The following is a 10,178-nucleotide window of genomic DNA, read 5'->3' as shown; positions in this document are numbered from 1 at the left end:
TCCCAAACTCTGCAAATGAAAACTCAGAATGCAGTCATGGCACGATTGAGCACGAGCGTGCCTTTATTCAGTAGGAGAAAGGAGGGGGTGTGAAGCTTGGCGGAACGACGGGACTCATCCACTGTTGTCTCACGAGAGTGGCTCAGAAGTCGTGCTGTTGCCCGGAGCCTGGGCCTCTTGGCCTGATTCTACCTGCCCCTCCAAGATGTTTGGCTTCTCCTCTGTAAAGCTGACCTGAGCCTGCATGGTTGTGCTGCTGTCGGGCCACTCGGGCTGTGCTTTCGCTGGGCTTTCCTGGAAAGGCTCTGGGTCACAGTCCAGGCTGGTGCCTGAGGTGTCTGGCAGGCTCAGGTCAGCAGGTTCATCAGGGATGGGGTGAATGAGAGCTTCAACGATGATGACATTTCTTTCTTCGTCACTGCTGTCATATGATAGGCTGTCACTTGAAGTGCCGCATCCTGTGCTTCCCATGAGCTCTATATTGATGGAAGCACAGGATGCGGCATCATCATATGAGCTGCGTCCTTCAGTTCCACAAGGGCTATAGTCTCCTAGGAACGAGTAGATGCACAGTGGTTAGTGTTGAATGTTCAGAAGATGAATCATGAAACAGGTTCTTGACATTTGGCATTTTTTAGTGGTGGTGGGCAGAAGCAAATATGCTTCTAGCAACAGTGTCACTGTCTTGAAAGTGATCCTCGTGCAGGTCCAGCTCTTGTGTTGACAAGAGACTCATTTGGGAAAGACAGGGGTCAACTGAAGATGTCAGGCACGGGCCTGAACTCCACAAGGAGGTACAAGCCCACTGAAAGCAAGAATTCTACCAGTGTTGCTGACAAGCAGTGTTTTGAAAGCTGGATTTGCACCCTTACCTGCCAAGACCACGACTTCTGCTTCAGAGGGCGCACTGGCACTGCTCTGCAGTTGGTGTTCGGCCATATGGAATGGTCTGTGCAGGCAGAAGCACGAACACCAACTGCAAGCTGGTGACTCTGCCCTCTTACTGGGAGAACTTGGTCTGGAGAGAGAAAACAGAGCATGCTGTCAGTCGCGGTGCAGGGTGAGGGAAGAGCTGCACTGAGCCCTTGCCAATAGTTGCCCATTGCCAGCACTGCCTGCTTTCTGCTGAAACACAGCTTAGAAACACACTCTGTTTCAAACAGCAGAGGATGCTTCCATTCCTACAGCTCAGCCCTCAAGTCCTGCTGGCTACATTCTTCTCAACCATGTCAATCAAGATACAGAGCATGTGAGTAAAGGCTACACAGCTGGACAGGACAGGAGCTGGCAGGCTCATATATATATAATGGACAAATATTAAACCAATAAAACCCACCCAACCAATGAAGATACGGTCTGGAAAGGGAAGTCCTCTTTACCTCTTAGATGGAAAATCAATGACAGTGTGGAAGGCCCCAGGTACAGCTGCGGGGCCTTCCTCCACTTCGATCTCGCTGCTCCACGTAGCAGTGGGAGAGCTGCTCTGGCCGCTTCTCTGAGCCTGTGCCTCCTGCAGCGTGAGCAGCTTTGTAGCAGGAGACACAGACTTGGGCCCGGCCAGAGAACTGTGCCCTGCAAGGGAAAAACACAGGTAAGACGGAGGATCAGAAAGCAGCAGCACAGCCATCCCAGTTCTGCATTTCTCTAAGACTTCCATATCCGAACCACTCAAAGAAGAGGAGCTCAAACTAACAGTGTGCTCAGAGGTATGCTCGTGGCAAAGGACACAGTCATAATTAAGAGCAGCTCACTATACTGAAACAGGCAAACAAAAAGCCTAGAAAAACTAGGGGGCAGGGATCTCAGAAAGCTTTGCTGCCACAATTCAATCAAGCTTCAGCTGCTTGCAAAATATCTTAACAGCAGTGACAGTTTTCTCCATGTAAGGTTTGGGTTTGGACACACTAAGGACCCAGCAACAGGGCACCATATGCTAATCTAAGCCCAGAAGCCTGCTGTCTCCTCGACAGCAAAACCATTTTCAAAGGTTTTGGAGAAGCTCTGGATTGGATCAAAGTGTCAGATCAAGCTAATGGAGGAAGACGCTCACCCTCTCCCACGGCTGATGTGGTTTCGGAGCAGAAGATGACATCTGTGTGACTGATTATGAATTCCACAACATCTGTCTGTGTCTGCAGCTCCATGCAGGCAGCTTCACTATTGGAGCAGGCAGATGGGCTCTGCTGGGATCTGAAGAAAAGGCAGATCTTACAAGTTATTTCCCCAAGATCATTTCTCCAAGTCTGAATTTCTGTAGCCAAAAACTGTCAAACTGGGCTCTGGAGACTTCCGCAGTGGGCAAACAGCGATGCCACTGACGAAATTCTCCTGGATGATCAGGGACACAGCAGTCCCAGCTAAACAAGTGAGTAGAAACTGTCATCTAGAAATTGTGTCCCTGGGGTAGGAGGAGAGCAGAACTAAGCATCGTGTTGAAACAGAAAAAGAAGTTTACCTTAAGAGGTTTGGAGCCCACACAATAGCTAAGTTGTTAGCGTCCATGCTGGTGTCGGAGCACTTCCCTGCAAGAGACGCCAGGTGTCTCATTAGGTACGCCAGGGTCCTGGAAAACAAGAGAGGCAGATGTTCACCACCAAAAAGCAAGCTGTGCTGCAGTGCACAAAACAAACATAACTTCATCCAGCTCAGCAGACCTAGTGCAGCACTGACCTGTAGTGAGGAGCGGGCAGCTGCTGGATGGCGTCCTTCATTCTCTGCACCCGCTCCTCCTCTTCTGCAGCACCGGCAGCGTCCTGGAAAAAGGCAGGAAGGGATTCAGACACCAATCAGCATAGATAGCTGCCACAGGTTTGTGAACCATGGGACAGTGCGCTAGTGGTCAGCACTGAGGCAGACTCGATGCCTTCCAAGAGGTATCAGGGGAACACAGCAGCACGCAGCCTGTGCCACCAAGGCCAAGCATTGCAAGATCTGGGGGGCTTTACTGCCTGATTACATAGTGCAGCTACTCGCAGCAGGGATTTTTTCTCCAAAATGCTAATAACCCCATTCTAGCAATAGCTGGGGAACAGCATAGGAAAGGGAATTCTCACAAGCATTGTGAATAGCTTAAATAAGCACCTCCTGGCACCACCACAAGTGCCATCAGTGAGAGGCAGGATATGACAAAGACATGCCTCATGGGGCTAACAGGAAGAAGACCTCAGAGCTGGGGCACTGCTGCAACCACTAGCCAGGACGCCCAGGGAACAGGTATGTGTCATTTCCAAGACATTCCCCAGTGCTTACCAGGAACTTGTCATACAGCTCCTCGGTCAGCAGCGGGTTTGGGAGCTCCCTGAAATACATCTTGCACAGGGAGCTCACGCTGTGAATGTCCTGGACGCTGAGCTCGGGAACCTGCTCCGTATCGAATTCATGGCTGCAGAGAAGGACACAGAATTGGGCAGAGGGCTTTGAGAAAGACGAAAACAAGTCCACAGCCACACAAAATAGAGTCAAGAAAAGGAAGGGGATCCTCTGAACACCCGCAGCATGGCACGTGCCCCTACTGACAGCTGTGTCAGTCGCAGCACTCTTACCGTAGTCGCTGGATCTTGGACTTGACTCCAGACAGGCGGTATATCCCCCGCACCACGCCATGATGCTCAATGAATTGAGCACAGCTCTGCAGGACCTGGGGGACTACAGAACAAGAGCCAGCGGTTAGCTCAACTTGCCCAACGAAGGAAGATCTCAGGAATGGGCTGTTCCTTACCATCACGGCCAGTGCGGAGAAGGTGCTCCCCCAGGTCACAACCAAACACCCCTTCCTTCTCTGGCTCCGGCTCCGTCGCTCTCCTGGGGCGGGCCTTCACCAGGGAACGAAGGAAGGGGATGAGCTTGCCCCGTCTCCTTGGCACTGCACAACAAAACAAAGAAACCAGTTCATTTCAGGCTTGGCTCGGTTGGACAAGGCCAAACATAATGCATTTGACAAAGCATGTAACAATGGGAAGAGAATTCCCAACAAGGACACGCAAGAACAGATTTTCCCTATCCCTGGAGGTGCCCAAGGAGCTTAATGCAGTCCTCTTGCTAAGCTTGCTGAACTTGGGTATTAACAAATCCCCTGAAACTCACATTTTGATCCCATTTTACTAACCCGAATTATCAAATGTAACATACGTACCTGGCTCTGGCAATGAGTTGAGGAGGGAATCGGGAACTTTTCCACTGATGAGTTCAATGCACTCACCAGGGAAAAGCCCAACCTGTAATAAGAACAAAAAGACAGGTGGGCATTAGACCAAACACAGAGCCAAAGGGAAGGTCCTCTGACACCAACACAGGGCAACCGTTTTCATCCAGAAGCCATCCTGTGCAGGCAGAGCAGCTCCAACCTGAGATTCCTGACTCTACTCAAGTTGTGCTCTCTGCTCAAAAACGTGTGCCTACCTCAAAGCCACGCTTGCCTCTCCAAAAGGGGCTCAGCTCCTTTGGTGGCATGTCAATAATGCACACCAGATCTCCAACCTGCAAGAGATTGAAACGTCAATCCCACATTCAGCAAATCTGGTAGGAAAACAGATCTCAAACGACTGCCTTCTTCTATGCATGACAACAAGGAACGCCTGTAACTGCTTACCTCAAGGGAGAGCTCACCCGGCCCCTGGGCGACGTAGGTCTTAATAACATGGGCCGCCGCAATCGCTGGAACGTTCAAAGATGACACCACACGCTCCAGCTGCGGCTTCCGCATGTTATCAGCCTGCAAAACAGAGAACAGGCCATGGTCAGGGGCTGAGGACAAACCAGGAGAATTTCAAGGTGAGGAGCACATCTGCAGAGAAAGCTGCAGCAAATGTGCTCCGTCCTTATCAGGTGCACTTCAGAAGGAGCTGCACGTCTCATCACAGTTATTTTTCTTCCTGGCGTGCATTGCCAGGCCATGCAAAGATGCATCTCTCTCTACCCAGACTAATCAGCAATGGCACTGGCGCAGACAGTTGGCCAGGCCTTTTTTGGCCCAATCTTTCCTGCAGGAGAGTACATCTGCAGCTCCTTCTAATGGCTCAACACAGGGAACAAAGACCAGCCAGAGCTTCATACTGTACCTCCGTCGCCACCAACTGAGGCTCACGGCTGATCCCACTGCACGCAGCACCCATCACAGCAAGTGTGAACAGCTGGAACAGAGCAGAAACACACTTCTGTTTTCTCTATTCACACAGCACAGTATGGACAGAATTCTTCAGAACTACATTCACATACCATGCGGCAAAACCATGCAGGGGAAAAAACATGGCACGTACCTGGCAGTGAGATCACCTCAAGCTCTCTGCAGCAGTTCCTTGTCGCTTTGCTCAGATGATATGAGAGCAAAAGCTGCACCGAGGCAGTGGGCGGAGGGCGAGGAGAGGAGAGAGAAAGAGCAGGTCAGTGAGCAGGGCTAAGACAGTCATGGAATAACACACACAGCACAACTGTCCCATCCACTTGCTGCAAGACATGCTGAGTCTCAGGCTACGTGATGCCTGTCCACCCAGCAACTTTACAATGCTTCCACTACTGAGCAAAGACAATGGAAGAAGCACGGGACAGGTGCCAACTTTACTGATACCCCCTTTGGAACGTGTGTACCGGGGAAAATTACGTCTGATGGTCCAGAGTAAGCAATATGGTGCTGTGAGCTCCGACAGCCAGCAGTTCTCAACACCTCACTGCCCACCCATCCATCCCACGCCAGCTCAACTTACCTACAAGCTGCTGCACACGATGGTGTGAAGAAAAAAACACTAAAGGAACTAACTAACTAACTAACTAACAACACTAACTAACTAACAACACTAACTAACTAATGGCACTAACTAACTAAAGTCACTAACTAACAAACAGAACTAACTAACAAACAGAACTAACTAACTAACGGCACTAAAGGCACAAGACCAAGAAGACAACCAACCACTCCAACCACTAGCTCACCCACAAAGGAACACAGAACGCACCGCTCCTCCCCTCATTCCAGCCGCTTATGACATCACCAACGGCCAACAGCCTGGTCCACCATGACCCCCCACAAGGCGGGGAGCCAAGACCACGTGGTCACATCTGATTCCAACACGGCACCACAACATTCCAGGACTCAGTGTGGGCTTGGAATTCTATCCTGGTGTGGCAGCGCAATGGGAGGTGTTAGGGCACAGCTGAAGAGCTGACAGACAACGGACGTTTCCAAAGGAGGGTGCCAGATTAACTCTCAGCATTCTCTTGCGGGGCTCTTAGGAATGCTTCAAACCCATTTTCACTGCCTAGCTCATTTCCAGAAAGTCCAGTTGAGAAATGCTCACTTTGTCTGGGGAACGCCTCTATGCATCATGAATTAAAAATAAAATAAAATGGGCACGCGACCCTATGAAACTTACCTCTCTGCTCTTGCTGTCAGCCAGACACCTCAGATGAGCATGACGTGTCCCTGCTCCTGAATGAAGATCCACCCAAGTCTGTGTTCCTCTCTGCTCCATCACAGGGTCTAAAAGAAACACAGACAGAGATGATTGCAAGATAATTTGAGCAGACGAATAGGAAGGATGCACATGAATTCTCTTTAGCAAGAAATACTACTTGAGAATCCACAGACAGTTTTTTGAGAGGTAGTATGAATGATGAAGAGAAAGAAAATAGATTCATTAAAATAACCTAGTTAATTATCTCCCCGTCAAAAAGCAAGCTTTCTGGGCACTGTTACCAGCAGCTCCTAGAACACCTTGCACCACAAACTGCGGCACATACATTTTCTTCCCACAGGTCCCTCCCCTTTCTCATTACTGTCAGATTCACTCAGGTTAAAATACATGGATCAGAACAGCCATTCAGTTCTGATGAGGCAGGATCCCACCACCGGGATGTCCCCCAGTCCCATTCCCTGCTTTTCCCAGCATGGGTTGGGAAATCAACAGCAACTGACATCACCTACCCAGACTTCTGCAGGGCCTTCCATTTGGTCTCACATCACAGCGAGAAGCAGGAGAGCTCTCGTGGCACAAAGCTCGGGGCTGCAGAAATCAAGGCTGCCTCTAAGATGGTGCTTCAAACAAAATGTGGAACTGGACATGAGACATGAAAGACAGGGCTGCATGTGCAACATCAGCGCTTCCTGCAGAGCACATCGCACAGCTGTAGGCACACTGCAGAAGACTCACACAGCACCTGAGAGGTAACAGCTCAGGAAGGAAAACCTTACCCCGGGAACACAGCCACAAGCTACTCTCTTCTTCGTGGCCTTCCTTCACACTCAGCATTTCCCTCAAGAGTGCTGCTCAAGGTGATGCTGTCTCCAGCTGTTGGCCACTTGCACTGCTGGATGCTGCACCCACAGCTCATTCTGCTTGGGGCAAAGCCTGCTGGCTTCACTGCAAACCACAGGCACAGGCCACAGCCTGATCCACCTGCTTTGTCTGAAAGGCTTCTAAGGCTGCTCTCATGGGATCCCTTCTGCTGCTCCTTCTCTCTGGGCAGGAAGCTCTACTCTCTCAGCAACAGCCAAGAGCTGGAAGGCTGGAAACGCCTCCAATCCCCACGGATGATTCTGTCTACAAACACAACAGCTGCCTGCTCTTCAGCAGGGGGATGCTCACCCAGCAAAGCGCTCACCCACCAGATACCTTTTCCATAATCTCAGAGCTGTGACAGCAGTGTGCAGCTCTTGGCACTGCATTTCCAGTCAAGGTAAACATAGATCTAAACTACTCCTTCTGTGTTCATACATAGATCCAGTTTGGGCTGGAGATCGAGAGCTCAATACAACAGATATAATGTGAGGTGCAACTGGAAGACGTTTCTCCAAGCCAACAAAAGCCAACTCACCAACCGTCAGCCAGGTCTTGCTAATTCGGATGATCGGAGCATGAGGGAGGGGATCGGACATCGGACCACAAGTGTCCATTTCCACTGCAGCTCCATCTAGAGAAGAGCATCAATCAGCAGGTGAGGATGAATTCATTCCCAGGCTGCAAAATGTATCTGTTCTTTACACAGACAAACCAACATTGATCCCTAACCAAAAAAAAAGGAACGGCAGGAGCTAATACGGACCAAAGAGGTTCTTGTTCCTACGCCTCATCCTCTCATCTCAAGTCCTGGGTGATGCCCACAGGCTTCAAGTCAGGTCTCAAATCCATTGGACTCCTGTCACTGGATTCACCCTGGCCTGGTCCAAGCCCCGGTCCTACCATAGAATCATAGAATTGCCCAGGTTGGAAAATACCTTGAAGATCATCAAGTCCAACCGCAGCCTAACCAGTGACCTAACTGTAAATACCCTACACTAAATCATATCCCTGAGTACCACATCCAAACGGCTCTTAAACACAACCAGGGATGGCGATTCAACCACCTCCCTGGGGAGCCTATTCCAGTACCTAACTACCCTTTTTGTAAAGAAGTGCTTCCTAATATCCAACCTAAACTTGCCCTGCTGCAACTTGAGGCCATTTCCCCTTGTCCTCTCACTTGTCACTAGTGAGAAGAGACCTGCCCCACTCTCACTGTAAGAACCTTTCACGTACTGGAAGAGGGCGATAAGGTCTCCCCTCAGCCTCTTCCCCAGACTAAACAGCCCCAGCTTCCTCAGCCTCTCCTCATAGGGCTGATTCTCCAAGTTTTTCATGAGCCTTGTTGTCCTTCTCTGGACCTGCTCCAGTAACTCCATGTCTTTCCTTTCCTCAGGTCCCCAAAACTGAACACAGTACTCGAGGTGAGGCCTCATCAATGCCGAGTACAGGGGCAGGATGACTTCCCTAGTCCTGCTCACCACACCATTCCTGATACAAGACAAGATGCCATTGGCCCTCTTGGCCACCTGGGCACACTGCTGGCTCATATTCAGCCGACTGTCCATCAGCACACCAAGGTCCCTTTCCATCTGGGAGCTTTCCAGCCACACCTCACCAAGCCTGCAGGGTTGCCTGGGGTTGTTGTGACCAAAATGCAGGACCCGACTCTTGGCCCTATTGAAACTCATGCCGTTAGCATGAGTTAACCAGACAGACCCTGGAATGAAGACTGCTCTCCAAAGCCCAGCAGGACACCAGCACACAAGAAGTTGATCAGATCCATCCCCAAGCAAGCACCGAGCCTCCCCAGGAAACTCCTTGCCATCAGCTCCTTCATCGCCTTTCCTTTCCTCCACACCTCAATCCCAAAGTAGTTTCCACATCTGCCAGCACGTGTTACCTCCCACCTGCTCATCGCACACTGCTTCAATAGCACCAAACTTGCTTCCAGGGCCCTCCTTCACCTCACTGTGCTAACATTCATGATTCAAAATACACAGAAATCCTAGCAGAAGTTCTTGGTGAAAACTGCACCTAACATTCCTCCTTCTACAAGCAAACAGGCCCAACACGTGGTCATGAAAATGCTTTCATCACAGAGAAGCAGAGATGGCACGGCAGGACAGACGTAATCAGAGTGCAAGTTTGAAGCAATTCGAGAACCTAGTCGTTCTTGCTGCAGGACCCCTGACTTCTGTTAAAAGCTGAACGGTCCCCAGAGCACCTGTTTCCATCAGCTGCCACCATCCAAAGCAGCCAGCCTTCTTACAGTCACCTGGCCCAAACATCCCTTTTGCTCTACACTTGATTCCTGCAAGAGATGGGAGCTCAGCATGCACACCATCCGTCCAAAACCCTATCCTTGTAGCAAGGGATCACAGCACTGGCACAGCTGAAACAAAAAGGGTGTGCGAGTTTCCTGTTAGCACTCACTGTGAACAAATCTACCACTGAGCAACACTGTGAGCCCCCACTTACCTCAGCACAGGTCAACCTGTAACCCCAGCCTTCCCCTATCCATGTGCACACGCACACCCACGCGCCACCCTCCCTGCATTGCACACCCACGTCCACGCACTGCATTGTATGCCCTCCTTTGCATTCATAGACGTGTGCAAACCATCCCTGGAAACACGTATGTGCCTACACCTTCCACAAATATTCGTTTGTCTGCACCTGTGTGCAACCCAACTCCTCAGCAAACGCACGCGTTTGTGCCACCCTGTCCACGCACTCACCACGTGCCCTTCTCATCACTGCTGCCTCCTCTGGTACCGGACCCACAGATGCTTCAGAGCTCATTAGCATGGACTTCCTTCCTCCCCTCAGCAGCTGCTCCTGCACTCACCTTCATTCCTACTCAGATACCGGCCGCTTCCAGCACCAGCTGACCTGCAAGACACA

At 50.6% G+C, this 10,178-nt stretch overlaps 1 protein-coding gene across 3 annotated transcripts; it reads right to left on the bottom strand.

Moving 5' to 3' along the window:
- Window positions 1–41: 41 nt before the first annotated feature.
- On the bottom strand, window positions 42–10,178 carry LOC146753613 (rho GTPase-activating protein 32-like). 3 transcript variants are annotated; one of them, XM_085530645.1, is made up of 18 exons: window positions 10,013–10,178; window positions 7,807–7,902; window positions 6,917–7,027; window positions 6,366–6,472; window positions 5,256–5,328; window positions 5,058–5,129; window positions 4,589–4,711; window positions 4,399–4,476; window positions 4,133–4,214; window positions 3,719–3,862; window positions 3,543–3,645; window positions 3,250–3,382; window positions 2,671–2,753; window positions 2,456–2,563; window positions 2,051–2,190; window positions 1,380–1,572; window positions 873–1,018; window positions 42–551 (listed from the first exon to the last, which is right to left on the bottom strand). In XM_085530645.1, the coding sequence occupies exons 6-18, from the start codon at window positions 5,109–5,111 to the stop codon at window positions 130–132; spliced, it is 1,809 nt and encodes a 602-aa protein (XP_085386771.1). In that variant the 5' UTR covers window positions 5,112–5,129; window positions 5,256–5,328; window positions 6,366–6,472; window positions 6,917–7,027; window positions 7,807–7,902; window positions 10,013–10,178; the 3' UTR covers window positions 42–129. The 3 variants fall into 3 exon arrangements, with proteins under 3 accessions (XP_085386771.1, XP_085386772.1, XP_085386773.1); XM_085530646.1 differs by having other exon boundaries at window positions 6,917–6,995; XM_085530647.1 differs by lacking the exons at window positions 6,366–6,472; window positions 6,917–7,027; window positions 7,807–7,902; window positions 10,013–10,178 and adding an exon at window positions 5,700–5,908.

The sequence above is a fragment of the Coturnix japonica genome, chromosome Z (genome assembly GCF_054131305.1).
Source record: "Coturnix japonica strain WE chromosome Z, WE-NBRP24, whole genome shotgun sequence".
In the NCBI taxonomy this organism is placed as follows: Eukaryota; Metazoa; Chordata; class Aves; order Galliformes; family Phasianidae; genus Coturnix; species Coturnix japonica.
The sequence above is the reverse complement of the archived record's forward strand: the minus strand, read 5'-3'. Positions and strand labels throughout refer to the sequence as shown.